The sequence below is a fragment of the Arvicanthis niloticus genome, chromosome 6 (assembly GCF_011762505.2).
Source record: "Arvicanthis niloticus isolate mArvNil1 chromosome 6, mArvNil1.pat.X, whole genome shotgun sequence".
Lineage (NCBI taxonomy): Eukaryota > Metazoa > Chordata > Mammalia > Rodentia > Muridae > Arvicanthis > Arvicanthis niloticus.
This window is the reverse complement of record NC_047663.1, coordinates 26,800,104-26,820,353: the sequence shown is the minus strand read 5'-3', so window position 1 is coordinate 26,820,353 and position 20,250 is coordinate 26,800,104. Positions and strand designations below refer to the sequence as shown.

At 52.9% G+C, this 20,250-nt stretch overlaps 1 protein-coding gene across 1 annotated transcript; it reads right to left on the bottom strand.

Moving 5' to 3' along the window:
* Positions 1-238: 238 nt before the first annotated feature.
* On the bottom strand, positions 239-19,207 carry Ngfr (nerve growth factor receptor). The gene is made up of 6 exons (XM_034507728.2): positions 18,992-19,207; positions 12,366-12,507; positions 9,180-9,539; positions 5,272-5,524; positions 3,105-3,265; positions 239-2,463 (listed from the first exon to the last, which is right to left on the bottom strand). The coding sequence occupies exons 1-6, from the start codon at positions 19,061-19,063 to the stop codon at positions 2,171-2,173; spliced, it is 1,281 nt and encodes a 426-aa protein (XP_034363619.1). The 5' UTR covers positions 19,064-19,207; the 3' UTR covers positions 239-2,170.
* Between the last annotated feature and the right edge of the window lie 1,043 nt (positions 19,208-20,250).

Genomic DNA, 20,250 nt, shown 5'->3' with positions numbered 1-20,250 from the left:
GCAAAGGGCTCCCGCTCTTTTCTCCCACCCACTTCTTGACTGCACACGCGAAGTTGCTAGATTCTTGTCAAAACTTCTAGAAAAAAAATGGACAGGAACTAAGATGGAAATTATAAAATCTAGGGGTTCCGGGGAAAGGGGTGCTGATTTACACATTTAATCGCAACTAACAAAACATGATTATTTCCAGAAGAAAAAAAAAGTCTCTTGGTACCATTTTTCATTTTTTTCTTTTTTTGCTATTTAATGGTCATCACGTACGTTTTATGTGTAGGTTTTGGGAGGGCCCAAGAAATGATTACACAGGATGCAAAGGGAAGGTGTCGGGGAGCATGAAGGGGTCTGGAGCTCATGTCACCAGCTGGAGGGCCAAAGATTCCATCTTGGCCCAAAATAAGGCTGGAGAGACCCCAGAACCAAATACATGCTAAACCGTACCTGCAGCTCCCCCCACTCCCCAGCTTCTGGGGAGGAAAATAAATACACGAAAAATGTCCCACTTCCCAGGTGTCTGGGGAGGGCCAGCAGGTGGGGTCCCTCTACCAATTGCAGATTGAGGTCCATAAAAATACCACCCGTGTACAATGCTCCTGGTCTCTTTACAGGGTTGGGTGGACCCTGGGTGGGGAGGGATGGTGGTCAGTCTGTGCATACCCTGCCTGGGACTCCTTCATGCTAAATAGAGGGGGAGCCCACTCATTCCAACAGCAAGCAAAACAGAACAGGCCAAGAAGCCAGGTGAAAGCGCCACTGAGTCCTCGTGCCCTTCCTGGCCGTGCTCAGGAAATCAGTCCTTTGGAGGGGCCTTGAACTGGAGGAGAAAGTTGCCACAGACTGCAGGCCAGCATCTGCTTTTTCTTGTGTTCTCACTGCTTTTCTTCGCTGTAGTCTTCTGGATGCAGCCCAAGTTGGGCTTCAAGAAGGGGAGGAGTGTGAGCATTCCTCTGCGTACAGGCCATCGGAGATAGAAGCCAGTTCAGATGCAGCAGTTCTCAGCTTGCCAGAGCCCAGAGTGAGGAAGACAACCCCATGAAGCTCTGCTTGGTCCCCTCCGATCTTTCTCTGGCAGCAACTCCCAGCAGGATCTAGTCTCAGCCCCAAAAGAGCCAGCCATGGGGGGGGGGGGGAGAAACAAGACATCCTATTGTGTGAGTGTGAGTGTGTGTGTGTGTGTGTGTGTGTGTGTGTGTGTGTGTGTGTGTGTGGTGTTAGACTGTGGGGTGGAAGTCCTTGGTCCCTGAACCCTAGGGCTGACTACAAGGGCCATTGTTGGCTTCAGGCTTATGCCAAGAATGAGAGCACTGACAGATTCATCCCTCCACAAATGCCATGTGGATAAGCCTGACAGAGACAGAAGAAGGCAGCACCCCACTCCTGAAGCCCTTAGACCGACTCCATCAGAATAGGCCACTGGACCAAGTCTTGGATAAATAGTTCATCTACACAAGGGTTGGGTAGGGGCCTGGAAGTGGTTGAGGGTGGAACAGACGTGACTTCCAGATATTTCCCTGAAAGTCACTCCATCCCTGCCAACAAGCACACTTGACAACCTCATTCAGAAAGAAGTGTGTCAGCCTACATTTGATCTCCCTGTTGTTGGGTGGCCTAGGTCAGTTCCTACCTCTCTCTGGGCTTTACCATCTTATGTGTAAGAGGGGAGTGTGGACTGGGTTCCAAACCTGCTTTCAGCTCAGATAGGCCTGTAATCTTCTTCATCTTTGGCCAGAGGGGAGAGAGGAGGGGCTGAGGAAGGTCTATCCTAGCACAATGCCCCTCTGTTCTCCGGTTCACAGTGTGGAGTCCATGGCTCTGGTTCTTCAGTACCTCCTGAGTCTTGGGGGTGCCCCTGTTACCTTCTCTAGTGTCAAACCCCCAGATCTGACACAGCTAATATGTAGAAAGAAAGGGAAGGCCTGAGATGGTCATGAGGCAAGACAGGCTTGGGGTGGTCCTATCTCTCGCTGGAGAGGGAGTGTGGTCAGAAGCAAGGGGCCCCTCAAGAGTAGCAACGGGGCTGTGGTTTGGGGAGCGGGACACAGAGGCCCTGCACAGAGATGCTCCATTCTGACTGTTGGGCCACCCCAAGGGAGAGGGGGGCAGCTCTGTGGGGGCTGGCTAGAACATCAGTCGTCGGAATGTGGGATAGGACAGGGGCTCCCGGTCTGTGAGCTCACACTGGGGATGTGGCCGTGGACTCGCTGCACAGGCTCTCCACAATGTCAGCTCTCTGGATGCGTCGCAGGGCGGCTAGAAGGGCATCAAGCGTTGCACTGTCCTGGGCACCCCAGCTCGCCAGCAGGGCTCGGACTGGGCAGGCCTCGTGGGTAAAGGAGTCTATATGCTCAGGCTGGTAGCCCAACTCGCCTGCCAGATGTCGCCAGGTATCACCATTGAGCAGCTTCTCTACCTCCTCACGCTTGGTCAGGGGCAGGCTACTGTAGAGGTTGCCATCACCCTTGAGGGCTGCAGAGAACAAAGGACTTCAGTCCCTAATGTTGAACTCTCATTCCTTCAATGCACCTAGCTAGCGGCTTGGGCCAAGACCCCAGAAGGGCCAAGGCACACACCTCTAAGTCTAGAGTCAGAGGCAGAGGGATAGCCAAGATGAAGGTCCTAGATGGGGCCCGGGTGGGAGGGACCTTGGGTCCTGCTGACACACTGTCCTCTCCACACCCTCGGCTCTGGCACCATCCTTTCCACAAGTGTCCCCTCCCCCCAGCAATCATCAAGGCCGAGGAGGGGACAGGGCACTTGAGCTCCAGACAACTGCAGCAAGTGTCCTAGAGCCTGGCTATGGGCCACTAATTAAGGTACACACTTAACCACTTGTTTCCTAGAAGTCCAGGGCAGGAGGCTAATTGCAGCTACTTTGGGCAGTAATTAACCCCCAGGGGGGACAATTAGCCTGATGAGTTTGGATGCTCCAACTTGTAAAAGCCTGCATTTCCCAAGTCATCCCAGGAGAAAACAAAAAAAAAAACAAAACAAAAAGTTCCCTTTTCCATGTCCCCCACCCCACTCAGCCTCTCCTACCCTGGTACCCAGCCAGACGCTCCTGTAGTCTGCACATAACTGAACCCCCAGTCTTTTGCTTTCTCACTCACCCTGGCCTGAGGCAGTCTGTGTATGGGTCTGCTGGTCATGCAGGCTCTGGCTGTCCACAGAGATGCCACTGTCGCTGTGCAGTTTCTCTCCCTCCGGTGGGGGTGTCTGGTTCACCGGCCGGCTGTTGGCTCCTTGTTTATTTTGCTTGCAGCTATTCCACCTGCGGCCCAGGGACAGGGGACAGGCCAAGTCTTGGGGTGAGGATTCTATCAGAGCAGCCTACATAGCTGTGTTGCCCATAGAGGCCAGGAGCGTGGCAAGTGTCCCCCCAAAGCATCGAAGGAGCTTTTTTTCTCTATATGACCTTATCCACAAGGCTGAGAAGTGATAAGGTGTTCATTTCTGCATGTGTGTGCTCGCACACACACACACTCACACATACACACACTGAAAGCTCCATAAGGGTGGAGGAACTTGGTAAGCATTCAGTAAATGTTCTCAGAGCAAACTACATAAATAAATGACTTCCTAGAAATCCCATTTTCCCCAATCTACCCTTCTAAAATACTCCCATATGTGAGCAGCCATCACACACACACACACACACAGAGAGAGAGAGAGAGAGAGAGAGAGAGAGAGAGAGAGAGAGAGAGAGAGATGTCCTTGGCAATCATAAGCAGCAGCAACAACAACAACAAAAACCCTGAAAATAAATGCCCATTAGAGAGGACTGACTGGCTAACTACATTATGGTTCATGTCGCCTGCTGTTGAATGAAAGGCTGTAAATGATCAGATAATCCGTGCTCTGAGGAAAACTCTCCTGAGGGGGATTAAAAGGGGAAAGTACACTGTAGAAGGTGAATGGTGTCTTCACATCTACATCTTCACATCTACATAAAGCACTCACGTGTGGGTGTTTATATATATGAAAAAGTACTCTCAACAGCTTAAAAAGTGGTATCCCAAAGAGATTTCCCACAAGATGTATAGGACTTGAGGAGATAAAACGAGGCTTTTGCTTTTTGCTTGAGGAGATATTTAGAAGTCGTGGGACTGGGGCTATTTCTTAGTGCTAGTAAACTTGCTTGGCATGCTCAAAGATCTGGGTTCCATCCCTCAGCACCACAAAACAAATTCGGTCTTGTTTGCATTTGCTTTTAAAAGGCATGGATCACTTTGATGATTTAAAAACAAAATACCAAAGGAAAAGAAAAGAAAAGAAAAACTGAATGGGACACACATTCAAAGTTGAAAATGCCTTCTGCGAGTTCCTTGATGTGGGTACCACAGGAGCCCAAGGGTAACCAGGGAGTTCGGGAGTGCCATGAAAGTAAGGGCAACTTAGGAAGAGAAGAGACACATGCAGAACAAGAGGCTGAGGGCAAGGAGGCAAGTAGCCAGAGGTGGTGGCAGGGACTAAGAAACAAGGAGCAGCCTGGGAATTGGGAAGAGCTGGAGCAAGGACAGAAAAGGAAACCCTGTTCTACTACACATACACTCATACAATACACACTATGCACACACACTCACACACACCACACATATACACCACACATACACACCACACACATTCACACACACCACACACATATACCACACATACACACCATATACACTCACACCACAACCATTCCTGCACACATGACAATACACTTATACAAGCACTCACACACACCACATGCATACACACCACACACACTCACCCCTCCACATACACACATAACATTCACACTCTCACACACACACACACATAAACATACTCTCTCACACACACCATACACATACGTACCACGCATACACACCACACACACTATGCAAGCATGTACACCACACACACACCACACATACACACTCACACACACATACACACACCACCCACACACACATACCATACAGATACACCACACATACACTCATACACACTCACACACAGCACACATACACACTTACACACACATACATACACATACAGCATACACACACATACCATACACATACACCACACATACACTCACACATACTCATACACACACTATTCGAGCACACACACACACCACACACACACACTATGCAAGCACACACACACATGCTGAGGTGGCCACACCCAAGAGTCTGGCATGAGATAGTGATGGAGGATGAGCTTAGGGTTGAATTAAGGGTATGCATGTTTTCAGGTCAAGGTTGAAGCAAATGTCTCCTTCGTCTTCAGTGTTCCCTCTCTTACCTCTTGAAAGCAATATAGGCCACGAGGCCCACAACCACAGCAGCCAGGATGGAGCAATAGACAGGAATGAGGTTGTCAGTGGTGCCTCGGGTCACTACCGGCTGGGAGCTGCCCATCACAGTGGTCACCATATCCGCCACTGTGCTGGCTACGAGGTCTTGCTCTGGGGGTGCCTCAGGCTCCTGGGTGCTGGGCACTGTGATGTCAGAGCCCTCCGGGGGTGGAGACCTTGTGATCCATCGGCCAGGGATCTCTGCGGAACAGAGCCACAGGGGTCAGGACCTATCCAGGCCTTTCCCCTTAGCTCCAACTCTCCAGGGCTTCATCATGAGCCTCTGATGCCCGGGACCAGGCACACGGGGCCAGGCTGTTATGCAAGGGGTTGGGAGCTGGGACTGTGCACATGACTCAGCTTAGAAAAGAAGAGCAAGGACTGTATGAGAAGAGACTTATGTCAGTATGGGGCCTTGATTTCCCCATCTAGAGAATGGGCTTTCTGAAAAGAAATGTTCTCCGAACAGCTTTTTGGCTTAGGCCATGGAACCAGGATTCTAGTCTCTGCCAGCAGTCAGGCATGACCACCAAGAAGCCTGAGCTATAGAGACTCTTCAAGCTGGAGCAATGCCGTAATTCCTTTGAGGAATAAATTCCTCTGGGCTAGTGACCGTGGCCTTGAGGAAGGATGGGCCACTTACATCTGATCAGAAGCCAGATCAGAGATGCTGCCCGGCAGGTGGCACTCAGCCCCTTCCTGTCTTAGATGCTCCAGGTCTAGGCTGGCACTAGATGTATAACTGGCTTGCTTCATCCCAGCCAGTCCTTGCACAGTGGCCATCATGTTTCTTGTGACACCTGACCCCACCTCCAAACAGCCTAGCCCTGGCACCTAGAGGAGAGTGGGTTAGACAGCTGGCACCCTCGTTAGCGGGAAGCAGACGGCTGGTGGAGGGAGGGTCTATGAAGTAGACCCTGCCTATTGCTTCAGAAGGAGCAACTCTGTGCTTGGCCACCCATCAAGGCCCGCTCATGCCATTTGGACAATGCCAGCCTTCCTGGCAGAGGCTCCAGCCCCTCTTGGCACTGGTGGGTGGGATTTTCCATTCTACCACCCAGCCAGAGGCAGTGCTAGAGGTTGTAGGCTCTGGATGGTGGCCTGGGGGATACTTGTCTGGGCAAGGCAGCCTGCCTCATCCATTCTCACTTCCCACACTTGGGGCAGGGAGGGAAAGCAGACAGGGTATGCTAGTGAGGTTAAGGGGAGGACACTTTGCTACCCAGCTCTGCCACGCCCAGTCTACAGTGTGCCCACCCAAGCTGGAGCTAAGGCTGCCCACTACTCCTCTGGGTCTCCCCAGCTCGAGACAGAGATGCTTCAAAGACCCCATTTTCAGCACCTTCTGAGGGGTAAGGCCCCCAGATGTGAGTCTGGAATCCATCTGGCTGGCAGTGGGGAGAAGGTTGCCATCTGCTGCCCAGTCCCACCCCTCCCCCAGCCCAGTACCAAGCAGGGCTGGAAGGAGCGGGGTGGGAAGTGGAAGAGACAGTCCTGTCTGGTTGGACCCTAGAGGACCTTGCTGTGATCTGCTAGAGTAACAGGGAAGGTTTAAGCTGCAGTTTGAATCCAGAGGCTGCAGATGTGACTCAGTTTAGATTGACAGTCCTGCCCCTGAGGTTGATGTGGGTGGGTGAGGGATACAGAAATGAAGGAGCCTCAGAGAAGGGTTAAAGACAGTGTTGAGTGTCCAGGACACCTCCCCTCACCCCCGCCCCCAGCCTCTCTGATAGGGGTTGGAGACGAGATCCAGATGTGGCCCTGTCCCGTAGCGTTCCAACCCACTAAGCGCTTGGCAGGTCCTGACAGCCATTTCCGGAATGGGAGCTATCAGGAAGAAGAGGGAGCAGGTGACCCCCTCCTAAACTTCAATGCGGTAAGGAAGCTGGGCGTCTGCCCCAAGGCTGGGTGAGTCACCATGTTGACACCTGAAATGTATATGCGGGCAAGTATGCTACATTGGACAAGAGTGGGCTGCCAACCCGAGAATCAAATTCCATTTCCTGAAAGGGATGCTTGGCCTCAGGACCAACATTTAACCCTTCAGAGGGTGAAACTGAAAGAACAATATAAGGATAACTGTTCCTCCAGGTCGCCTTCTGCCAGGACGGCTGGGGAAGCTGGATTGCATCTGGGAAGAAATGATTCCCTGCTCAACAGAGCCTGCCCCTTTTCCAACCAGGTCCTCCCTGTTCTCTAATCACATCCCTGACCTTGCGCCCCACTGGCTGATCCAGACTTGTCCACGGAACTGTGCTTCCTGCTGCCTGGCTTCTGAAGCTCTCTCCCTGCGCAGCCTAGCTTCTGAGGCCATTTGCCTGTCTTGGCCCATGGAAATCTTCACCACAGCCACCCTGGGGCCTATGCCCCATCCCTCTCCACTGAAAGAACTGCAAGCATAGTTAGGGTCTTCGTGCAGCTTTCCAGCCTTCTCTGCTCTGCTATTAGAGCAAGCTCAAGTCTGGGTATGGGGGAGGCCCTGACTGGTTGTCAGGACCCCTCCCCAGCCCCAGGACAGGGGATCTGTATCTTCTACTCCACAAGAGGCTGATGGAAGGCAGAAACTGTTTTGTCTCCATCAGGGTAGGGTATCTCCAAAGCTGGGGCTGTCTTCTCCCTCCAGTAACCACAGGCTGGGTTACCACGCTCCCCCACTGGGCCCGTGTCAAAGGCCATTCCCTCTCCGGGAAAATTAGGGACTTCCTGAAGGTGGTGCTCTTGCCTGCTCAATGTGAGGGCAACCTGAGGTTCAAATGTAAAGGAAAATAGATCCATGGGACGGCCACCCGCTGAAGGGCAGAATGAAAAAGCAATACCGGGGCTGGAGAGATGGCTCAGTGGCTAAGAGCACAGACTGCTCTTCCAGAGGTCCTGAGTTCAATTCCCAGCAACCACATGGTGGCTCACAACCATCTGTAATGGGATCCAATGCCCTCTTCTGGTGTGTCTGAAAGGAGTGTATGTACTCACATATATAAAAATAAAATCTTTAAAAAAAGAAAAAGCAATACCAACTTTCTTGGCCCCTTGGAGATAAACACTACCAGTGACCGTGGTGGCTGTGCCCTGGCTCCCAGTTGCCTCCTCCTGTCCCAGGATCTCTCTGTCTCTTTCAGGTGAGCTGGATGAGGCAGGCCCACAGCCTTATCTTGTCTACAGCCCTCGGTAGATGAGAGCCCTCCAAGCACACCCCACTTTATCCTACCCCTCCCCCAGCCCAGGCTTGCCACTCCTCTTCTGTTCCCTAGGACCACTTCCTTCATCACCTGGTCATTTTCTTCATCCAACTCCATCTCAATGTGTCACCCACCCCAACAACCTTATGGTGACCCTACGGCCATCAGAAAACACTTAGGTCCAGAGACAGGAGTGATCCCCTGATGTCACTTGGGGCTAATTTAATTTGGGTTGCTATAGCCGTCATCACCACCCACATTTGGCCTCATAGCTGAAGGGCCCTCACTCCTGTGAGTCCCCAGCCCCACTCCAGACCAGAAAACCTGCTCTAAGCTGGAAGGAAGCCTGCTTCAGACTCTGGCGTCTATGGTGCCTTCCGGATGCTGTTTGCGGCCCATATAATCGCTGAGAGAGTAGTTAGGATGACTCCTTCCAGTGAACGGTAAGCCGGGCCTTCCCAACGTCAGTCCAAAGAAGGAATCAGTGGAAAATATTTTGCTATGAGGTTGAATCTAGAATCACCACCTCAGTTCACTTACCAAGAGTGTTACTAGGCCTCAAAGAGGGTGCTTGCTGGATGAAGGCCAGCCTAGGCCCTTACGACCTCTAGAGGGCGCCCTTCCTCACGAATCTAGCTCTGCATCACCCCAACACCGACCCAGCCTGGAACCACGCTCACCCTCGCATTCGGCGTCGGCCCAGGGCGTGCACTCGCGTAACTGGCGCTCAGTGTCCTCGCACACCGTGCAGGGCAGGCACGGGTCCACGTGGTTGGCTTCGTCTGAGTATGTGCCCTCTGGGCACTCTTCACACACTGTGTTCTGTTTGTCCTGGCAGGAGAACACGAGTCCTGAGCCCACTTCGCACACGCTGCAAGCCTCGCAGCGGCCAGTCTCCTCGTCCTGGTAGTAGCCATAGGAGCATCGGCACACTGCATCATCTGCCTCCACACAGGGAGCGGACATGCTCTGCAGGCCCAGGCACTCGGTGCACGGCTTGCACGGCTCAGTGGCGCTCACCACATCAGAGAACGTAACACCTGTGGACACACACACACAGGAAAGCATCAGCATCAGAACATAGTCACTTGGACTGTGTTTGAGCACAGGCATATGAATACAGGACTGGAGTCCGTCTGTCCCCATCCCCAGCTAGGACTATTTATTGCCTCTGTCTCTGCTTCACCTTCTTATTGACTCCCACTGTCTTTTCTGGAGTCCCTCAGCCTGTGAAAGCTGATTTGACAACCGACTGGGAAGGAGACCCCTTCTCCAGGCCCTAGAAGAGCCGGTCCTAGGGCATCCTGAGGTCCCAGCTGTTTAGGTAGATTCCTTGGCAAATCTCAGAGAGTTGCCAGGCCTGTACCCTAGTTCCCAGCACGATTAAAATATAATATGAATGGTTCTGTTCAGCCTCACACACTGGCCAGAGGTTAACTATTCCCCCCCCCCCCCCCCCCCCCCCCCCCCCCCCCGAGCCTGTACCTGAATACAGGCTTTTTTTGTCCTTTTGTCCCTCTTCCCAGGGGGTGGGAGAGGGCAGCTCATGTAGGCCTGAGATGGGAATGACAGCAGAATGTCATACTGCCATACCAGACTGCCTGCTCCTTACCATGCTGCCTGTCCAAGGGCATGCACGACTCTAAAGAGCAGACCAGTGGTCCAAGGAAGACGGTGCAGGAACAGGAAGAAAGACAGCAGAGATTTGCACGTACAGTTCCCTGGTCCTTTCAGTATAAAGGACTAAGCCTTCCATCTAAAGGCACGAAGGGTCATATCCTGGGAAGTGTGTGTGTTGTGTGGACCCAAAGAACAGAATGAAGGGGTCGGTCGAAGTGGGGACAGGAGAGAAAACAGAAGGGGAGGGGCCTGGGTAACAGGTCTGTTTCCAGGTGGTTTGTGGAGGTACCTTGCTTTAAAACTCACTTCTGTGACTCATTAGCTCTGTGATTTGACCTCTCTGAACATTTTCCCTTCTCTGTGAAACAACATACAGATAACGGTGGTGCACAGGCGGACTGTGAATTCAAGGCCAGTCTGCTTTACAGAGTGATTGTGAGGCTAAGCTGGGCTGGAGTGAATGAGAACTTAGCATGAGACTACATAAAGAGCAGGCTGCTGCTGGTGACACCTTTAATCTCAGCACTCAGGAGGCAGAGGCAGGCAGATCTCTGAGTTAGAGGCCAGCCTGGTCTACAGATCAAGATCCAGGACAGCCAGGGCCTACCTACACACAGGGAAACTCTATCTCAAAAAACATACAAACAAACAAACAAATTAAACAATTAAAAACCCCAAACAAACAAACAACAACAATAAAAACTAACTAAATTACACACCCACAGAGTTGTGATGAAGAATGTGATAAACAGTAATAAAGATTGTTGATGGTTGAGATACAGTTGGACAGCAGAAAGCACTTGTCGGGACAATCTCTCCAAATGAGAGGGTGCTATATGGGAGTGAGGGTGGGGACTAATTACACAGGATGGAAAGAACAAGCTGGCTCCTGGGTTAATACAGACTCCTGGGAGTAGGTTTTGGATGGTGTGAAAACTGTGGTCTTTTTTGGCAGAGCATGAAGGCAGGAGCTTAACAGGCTTCCTAGTGGAAACGTATTTTTTTTTTTGGTTTTTTTTTTTTTTTTTTTTTTTTTGATGGAGGGAAAGTCCGCTGCGGTCCCCAGCCCATAAACTAGGCTTGTAAAAGCAGCCTGTTAACACAGCTGGAGGGGAGTGTGGCAGAGGGAGGACAAGGGTGGGGGGAGGGAAGAGGCAAGGTTGTCTCCACCCCTCCCCGAGCTGCCCCGACTCTCATTGTGTCCACTTTTCTAATTTCCTGGCATGGCTTTCCCTGAGTCCCCAGCTCAACAGCTGCTGGAGAAGGGTACACAGGACAGAGGGGTGTGGCCTAGGACATAGACATCCAGGCAATGGGAGGCAGCGCTCGGTGGCTGATGTTGACTCTGCCTTGGGACAGAGACTCTGTGACTCCGAGGCAGGTAAGGGACGCGGGAGGGAGCATACAGAGGTAAGAGGGGTCTGACTGATTGGCTCTCAGAGCTCCCAGCTCCTTATCCCGTTACCAGCAACCCTCCTGGGGGACTAAATGCCTGGTAGATGCAGGATCTTCCTGGCAGCAGACAGGGAAAGAGTCCTGCCTTGGGGCCTGAGGCAGCAGCAGAGCAATGAGGTGTCTAGCAGAAAAGACTGAGACTCCTGGTCCCACAGGGCACAGAACTCACATGGGGATGAGAACAGAGCTGTCATCCGGCCTCTCCCTCCACCACTCCTGGAAGATGAGCCTCTTTATTTCTGAGGGAAATGCCAGGTAGCTCTGCTCTGCTCTTCCTGCACCACGTCATCCCATAGTAAGGACACCCTTGTGCTGCAGCCCCTTTCCCTCTTGGCATCAGAAAGCTACAGAACAGTGGCCTGGAGGAGAGACAGCCACACCCTCCTAGGATCCCCCAAGGTCAGTTTCCAGGGCAGCCAGGACTTGATCCTCCTTCCCCTCCCCCCAAAGCCACAGAGGGTAGGTTGCAACCATTGATCTTGCAGTGCAGAAGGTATTTTTAGTTGGCCTGAGCATCAGCTTCTTCCCCCTGCCTAGCTACACTCTTCTACCAGCCTCTCTGCTTGAGGGGCTGGGAAGGGGGACCCCTCTGGGGACCCCCCACCAGGTCCACTCCTCCGTCTGCACACCTCCTTATCTATATTCAGCCCTTCCCTGCTCTTACATTATATCCCACTCACTTCCCGTGACCATGCAGAGGTTGGCAGGGGAGCTGCCAGGAAGCAAAACACTTTCAAGTTCAGTTCTGTGCATGCCAACCCTTCCCCCGTTTGCCACCCTAACAGACTCACTGTCCAGGCAGGGTTCACACACAGTCTGGTTGGCTCCGCAAGGCTGGGCCACACCTTCACCCAAGTTGCAGGCTTTGCAGCACTCTCCGCTGTGGGTGTACAGGCCTGTGGAACATGTTTCCTTGGCACCTCCAAAGGACACCTAGGTGGAAGGAGATCACAGGGTCAGCCTGGCAGGAGAAAAGGGGGTGTCTTCCAAGGGATCAAACGCCTCCCTCTTAATACTTTCTATTAGAACCACCTGGGCTGGGATGAGCTCACCCGGGAGGCATTAGAAGGATCAAAGCTGTCAGGAAGGAAGGCTGTAGGGGGGGACAGCAGGGGCCCTTGACTGCTGCTGGGGTGTGAGGTCACAGCCTCAGTGGCTAACCTTCTGCAGAGTTCACCTTAGGGTTATAGGCTCTCCTAGAGTCCTGAGGATACACCACATGAGGAGGCCAGCCTGAGACCGACATCCAGAATGGCTGGACAGGTTGCAGCTTGCACGGGGCTCCTAGCCAAGGGGGCCAGTGGAGCTGAAATCTGGCCCAAACTCCATTTGCTAAACCTCACACCTGCAGGGCTACAGTTACCCAGAATCCGGGATGTTTCCTAACAAAGGGGAACAGGGCCCTTCTCCAGGTCTCATTCCACATATTAAATATCAAAAGGGAGTTGTCTATGCCCAAGAGCAGAAGGCAGAGAGGTCTTGGGTTCAAATCTTGACTCTATACTGGAGGTTGCTGGCCTGCCCTGGGTTTCCTTTAGGCATTTTCACCTCTCTGCAGATGAATACAGGGACACCTTGGTGCCAGGGCAAAGACTGATGGGCAAGTCTGGAGCCAAGACAGAGAAAGGGACGCCTGTTATCAGTGGCCACTCTTACTATCTAGAAACTCAGTTCTCCCAGAGTTGACTTCCTGTCACTAGCCTGACTCCATCCCCTCCCCTCTCCTCCCATGTGGCCCCTGGGAACAGAGCTGGATCAGGGGGAAAGGGGAATCAGATTCCTGCCACTAAAGCATCTTTGCTCATGGATGGAACGACTTAACACCAGATTTCCCAGAGGGAGGGGCCGTTGGAGGCTCACTTTGTTTCTGTTCCTTAAAGAACAATCTTAACGTCTAATAAAAACTCCAAAGCCTTCTCTGCAGGCTCCAGACCTTGCGTGCACAGCCCCCCCCTCCCAATTTGATGCAGAGCAATTTGGACTCTTGTCGTGAGACCAGGGAGCTTTACAAGGTTGTTCGGGCATTCCTCTCCTGATTCCATGCTGGACCAATCTTTACCAAGACACACACCAAACAAACAAAACCTCCACTGTGGTTTCACCAAGTTTGATAGAAAAAGAAACAGGCACGGGTGTGTGTGTGTGTGGGGCGAACATTGGGTGATGCCCTAGGGGCAGAGTGGTCTCCATAAGGCCAGCAGAAAGAGTGTAGGCAGCACAGGAAGCTGCCACCATCTCCTCCAAGGTACTGGCAGCAGGAGGACTGGCTGGCAACATCTGCAGACCAGGAGCCCTGAGGCACCCGAACAGGCTTCTCCCAGGAGCTGAGATTTCAGAAGGGTCTGTTCTGATTTCCTTTCATCACATAGGGCTCTGCTTAAATATTACTTCCTCAAGGAAGTGTTCCTATCACCCCCGCCCCTCCCAGATTAGACAGGTAGAGCAATGGACTGAGGTTGTCCTGGTATCTCCCACCCTATCTGGCACATAGTAGGAGTAAATGCACATAATTGTTAATTTAAGAACAGGAAACTGCCATATGCCTTCAGTTACCTAGAAGTCTGGAAGACTGACTCTGGATAGCTATGTGTCCTTGGGGACAAAAGTGTACTGTTGTCATCCAGTGTATTTCTCCTTTGCTCAGGGGTGGGAGGTGAGGGTGGGGGCATTGTCCTCCTTCACCTCTGCAGTTTCTCCATCACTGGGGCACTGACTGTTAGCACCAGTGATTACCCAGGGCTGCAATGCCGCAGTGTTCTCATGTTCTCGATCCCAGATGAACACATTTTTGTCATTTTGTCAGCTTTTTGATAGTTTTCCTGTCCCTTCTCTTCCTGTCAGGGTATCAGTTGCCACTTCTTGCTTCTATCGCAGTATGACCGGAAGAGTCCCTCTCCCAGAACCATAAAGTGTCACTTCTAATGGAATCTTTAAAAAACAATGCCACTGGACTGGGCAAAAAGTTGGCTAGGAGCCAGGTGCACACATGCCTGTGATCCCAGCATAAGGGGGGCCAAGAGAGGAGGATCTGAGTTCAAGGCTAGCCAGGACTACACAAAGAGAAACGGGGATGGGGGTTGGGGGAGAGACAGACAGACAGACAGACAGAGGTGTGACTGAGTAGAAGCTGACGTGGAAGGAAGAAATGCCCCAAGTCAAACATTTGGGCATAATCACAGCCCATTTCACTTCTTCATCTGAGTCCCTCATCACTTAGGGCCAAACTGACAGACAAGTTTTATTTTCTCTGTGCGTCTGCTTCCTACCAGTAAGTAGTCACACAGCACCTGCCTCAAACTGCTGTTTTAAATGAGTGGGTGAGTATGGGGTAAAGGTACTTTACAACTTTTCTTTTCTGTCCTTCACTGGGTGTTGTTCCCTTTGTGGACCTGGGGTGTGTGTGCACCACTGCTCCTCTTAACCAAGGTCAGCAGAGAGTTAGAGGGTGTGTGTTGAGAGGCTGCCAGGGGCTGTACCTAGGATCCTTGTCAGAGACATAGTAGCTTTGGGCAAGCACCTCTGCCAAGAACCTGTTCACCCCTACTCCTCCCCACTCCTCCCCACTCCTCCCCTCTCCTCCCCACTCCTCCTGGATCCTCCCCACTCCTCCCCACTCCTCCCCATTCCTCCCCTCTCCTCCCCACTCCTCCTTGATCCTCCCCACTCCTCCCCACTCCTCCCCATTCCTCCTCGATCCTCCCCACTCCTCCCCTCTCCTTTCCACTCCTCCCCTCTCCTCTCCTCCCCACTCCCCCCTCCTTCACACTACCCCCTCTCCTCTCCACTCCTCTCCGCCCTCTCCACTCCTCCCCTCTCCTCTCCACTCCTCCCCACTCTTCCCCACTCCCCTCCTCCCCACTCCTCAGGCCTCCTCACTTCTTTTGGGACTTTACATACAGAGTTGAAGGCACGTGATCAGTATTCACATCTGTACTTGGTCTGTGCTCCCTGTCATAAAATCCTAGATTTGCTGCTAAGTAGTCTGTGATTTTGAGCATCTTATTCTTCCTGAATCTCAGTTTCCCCGTCTAAAACACTTAGCACGGCTCCTGCACTGCGTTGCTGTGAGAATTGAATGGATTCATGTATGCAGATCCGTCAGTCGCTCAGTCAATGGTGGCTGTTGAGGAAGCAGTGCGACTTAGGGAGTATGAGCTGCTGCCTGGGGAAGATGGAGCAGAAGGGTGGCGTCAGCCAAGCAGGAACAGTGTGACTGGAGTTCAGGCTAATTGCTCCAAACTCCGATCCAAATTGATCAATTTATCAAAGTGACAGACCCATTTGCCTGTAGTTATATCTGCTGCATTTATTCATTTCAAAGTTGAGAGCATGACTTCTCCATTTTTCAAAATGTTCACGATCTATTTATGTCATTGCAGGGCTGGCTTTCAGTGTTCCGATGAATTGGCTTTTTTTTTTTTTTTTAATTTGATAAAACAGAAAAAAAAAAAAAAAAAAAAAAAAAACCCGCCAGGGTTTGCAACCATATGGATGCCCCCAATGGTCTCAATCCTGACCATTCCTACCAGCTTCAGAGAAGGCTCCTCAGAGAATAGAGCCTGTCACAGCCATATGGGGTAGGGGGGTTCCAATATCTGGAGAGCTTTAGCCAGGGAAAGGCATTGATTACTGGCCCACTCCTCGCCCCTTTGGAAAGCCGCCGAGTCGTGAGTAGGAGGCTGGTGTCAATTCCTTAGGAAGCTGCCTTGTGCGTGCTTGAAGAGAGGCTGGGGCTCTGCACGTGGAACAGGGGAGTGGCTAGGTTCAGAGCCACAGGGCAGCGTCTAATTTACTCAGCCAGTGGCAGTTCAGGACCACACACCCCCTCTCGTGATCTCTAAGTTCGTGGGAAGCCGAAAAGGAACTGCGCATGAGTAGGAAAGACTAAGGTAATGATACCCCCACCCCCACCCCACCCCGCTTCCAACATACCACCTCTGCTTTCTATGCTGGGGAGCCTGGTGCCCTGCCTAAATTTCCTGGGGGGTCAGCTTCCTAGCCTGTAAAATGAGAATCACTAAATTTACCTTGATGGGACCTAAGGTGTATATAACGTAAAAGTACCTAAGACAGTCCAGGTCACATAGTAGGCACTTCAGATTTTAGTGTGCCCTCCCTTCCAACTCATTCTTCTAGGGAGGAGCCAGGTGCTACCGCCAGACTGAGCTGACCAGGTAGGGTGGAGGCTTTTCCCTCCCAGAGCCGTTTCACCACCCACCCTCCACGGCAGCCCCGACTCTCGCGCTGCCCATTTGCTGCCTACGCCGCTGCAGCCCTATTAGGAGCATTAGCCAGCCGGGCGGCTCCGGTTACAGACGTCTGAATGACAAAGTGCCTCCATTACCGGCGCGGCCCGCCAGCAGACTCGCCGGGCTGCACTCCGGTTTCAGCACTCTCGCAGCGACGCAGGAAGAGGCTCGGACCGCGGCGGAAAGCAGAACCGGCTCTAACTGAATAGCCTGGGGCAGAGCAGAGGTGAAAAGCAGAGCCATAGGGGCTCAACTCCAAAGGTTCGGTCAAGGTTCAGAGGCCACGCCCTCATCCCTCCAGGATCAAAACCACACAGCGCCCCAGGCCCTCTTCCCCAGCCAACCTTAAGGAGGACCAAGAAGCATCTCTAACCAGAGGCGTTAGTTAGCAAACAAACACTCTTGGAGTCACTCCCAAGTCCCCGGAGGACGCTACAAGTACTGACAGCTCCAGGGAACCATGTTTGAGCTTGAGAAGGTTCTCTATCCGCTCGCCTCCATATCCCACCTCCTGCCTATCCTTTAGGATGGTGTCACCCACATCCCTGCTGTGAAACGAAGCGGACCAGCTGCCGCCCCCTCCCGACCTGCGCGCGCCCTTGAATGGAGGGAGTTCAGAGCTGGAATGAGGTGACCATCTAGCCACACGGGACCCTGGCTTGTGGGATCCTGACCAACCAGTTTAAACTCCGAAGTCCCTGCCTCCTTATCAGTTCATGGAGATTTGGTACAGTGCTCGGATGAAGGAGAGGGTGGAGGGAAGAGTCATTTTCGTTGCCAAGCTTCCTTAAGATCTGGTCACAAATACCCAGAGTACTCAGGTTTATAGAAGGAGGACCCAATGGCCTTAGCCGGAGTTGGTGCCTCTGAACAGTCCGACAGAATCCCGGGCATCCAAGCGGCCTCTGTCTCATTTGAGAAGGATTCATTGACTTTTACCGAAAGCCTGGCCAGGTGTGGGCGGTATGATGATCCTGTTAAGTTCGGGACCGGAAGGAGCGCAGAGGGCGCAGGGCCGGTGGCGGCTTAACTTAGAAGGGGCGCAGTGCGCAGCCCTAGGCGCGCACGCAGCTCCGAACTGTAAATCCTCACCCGCAGTGCCCCCTGCGGGTCGCCTGGGGTTTTTGCGTCCCCTAGCTGTGCGCTGCCGGAACCATCACCGCCTTGAGAGTCCCAGCGCACCGCATCCCGAGAGCTGACCGGCGTCTGACAGGGTAGACTCTGTCTCTCTGGGTCCATTGCCTTGCTTCAAACCGCGTGAAAGGTTTGCCAAAGAACTACCCTGGAAGCGGATTTGCCACAGTGAAGTGGGCTCTCCCTTCCCAGCCTGGGATGCCCAGACGCAATTCCCGGACTGGGCGAGGCTACTAGAAAGAGCGCTAGAACCCACGCGGGAAACGTCTGTGACTCGGCTCTCCTCATCGCACCGTCCTTGAGTTGACAGGCGGGGCCCGGAGCACTTTAGGGTTTGCATCCGCTTTCCATCCTCTTTTGTGGCTGTCTCTTTTCTGCCCTCCATAAAGCCCACTTCTCCCTCTTCAACCTCTCTGCCACTCCCGAATCGCTCCTTTCAACGCCCCTCCCCCCCATTGTCTGGCCGGTCCCCATTGTCCATACCGGGTCCCCTCTGCCTCCAGTCCCTCCAGCTGCCTCCCCCATTGTTCCGTCTCTAGCCCCTCAATCTCTAGCGCCGATCTCTTTCCCTTCCTTCTCTTGCCCCGATTCTGTTCTACAACTCCCCAGGGACTAAGATGCTAAAGGGAAAACTCCCCTCGGGATCCTAGAATTCACATGCTGTCGTCAAAAGAACCCAGGCGCTCGAGATTCCCGAACCTCCCTCAACCCCACCCGAGCTTGCTCCTAGTCCCCTACACCGCACCCATCGTAGTGCCCAAGGACCACCACCAGCAGCAGCAGCACCAAGAACCAGCATCGTTACAACAGTCCTGTCTGCATCTCTATCCTGGGACTGGGTCGCCTCTGCGCTCTGAAAGTCCTAGAAGCTAGGACCGCCCCTGTGGGTCACGGCCTCGCAGCTCCTCCGCTACCGGTTCCCAGCATCTGGGACCTTGACGTCCTATTCTGTTCCCTGGGTGGTGGCACTCAGATCCCCTCGGGATTCAGCTCTTTGAAAAGGTTAACAGGAGTCCCTCCTGCTAACCACTTACCCCTAGAAGCAGCAGCAGCAGCAGCGGGAGCAGCTGGTCCATGGCGCTGCAGGCAGCACCTGCCCTCCTCATTGCCCGCCTCCGGCGACAGCGCTCCGCTTTCTAGCTCAGTCTGCTCTGCGGACCGATGGTGCTGCGCTGAGCTGCGCTGCGCTGCGCTCCAACGCCTGCTGCCCGCCGGAGCTGGCGGAGGCTCTACTCGCTCTGGCTGCGTGCGGGCGGGAGCAGCTGGGTGAAGGCAATGCAGCAGCCCCGCCTCCTCCCCGCCCAGCCCGCCCAACTCTCCCCCACCCCCACCCCTCCGGAACCGCGCCCGCCCGGCTGCCTGGGGTAGGGAGTTCGGAGCAGCCAAGTGAGGCGTGCGGGGAGCCGCACCCGTGTGCCCCGTTGTGGCTTCTCTGTGGGCTGTCCCATGTACCCAGTGCACCGCCAGTTATGCCGAACATCAGTCCCCGATGCTGCGGATCTAGCTGGGGCCATTGCTCTCCTACTGATGAGGCCTGCCTCAGGGTTCACTCTCTTAAACATCTTCGGTTCCTATCTAGCCCTTATTCCGAAAATGAGGCTGCCCTCCTTTCACGGTATACACCTTATTCCATCCTCTCTCGGCTGCTGCTTCCCACTTGCGGAGATATGTGTTCCTTGGGGCATTCAAGGTGAAATCTATCCCAATATCATAATTTGGGATTTCTGTCTGTCTGTCTCTCTGTCTCTGTTTCTCTGTCCTTGCCTCTCTGTCTCTCTTTCTTTGTACACACACACACACACACACACACACACACACACACACCATAGAACCTAGGACGTCACACACAAACATGCCAAGCAAGCATCACAGAACATCATATCATATCTCGAGCCTTTCATGAGCTTGAAGGAGTCACAGGTGTACACATAAAACCCAGGAATACAGAAACACACTCTCGAGTGTATCTGTACCTGTGCTCGTGTACCGACATCTGCCCATACCATTCTCAGGCATTCATATAAACCCACTCATCCTACAAGGGTTCCTAATTCAGACCAGACACACATCAACGCACATAGGATGACATTCACATACAAACCCTACACATTCACATGTGTACAGTGCACAGTGATATTCACACAAGCCCACGTCTGTATTTAGCCCTCAAATGCACACACACACTCATGAGTATATAAACCACACACAAACATTATGACATCAGCTTCTGAGCTTCCTACAGGCAGGGACCGTAGTGTCTTCCCTTCTCTGACCACCCAAGTGTTCAGTCATG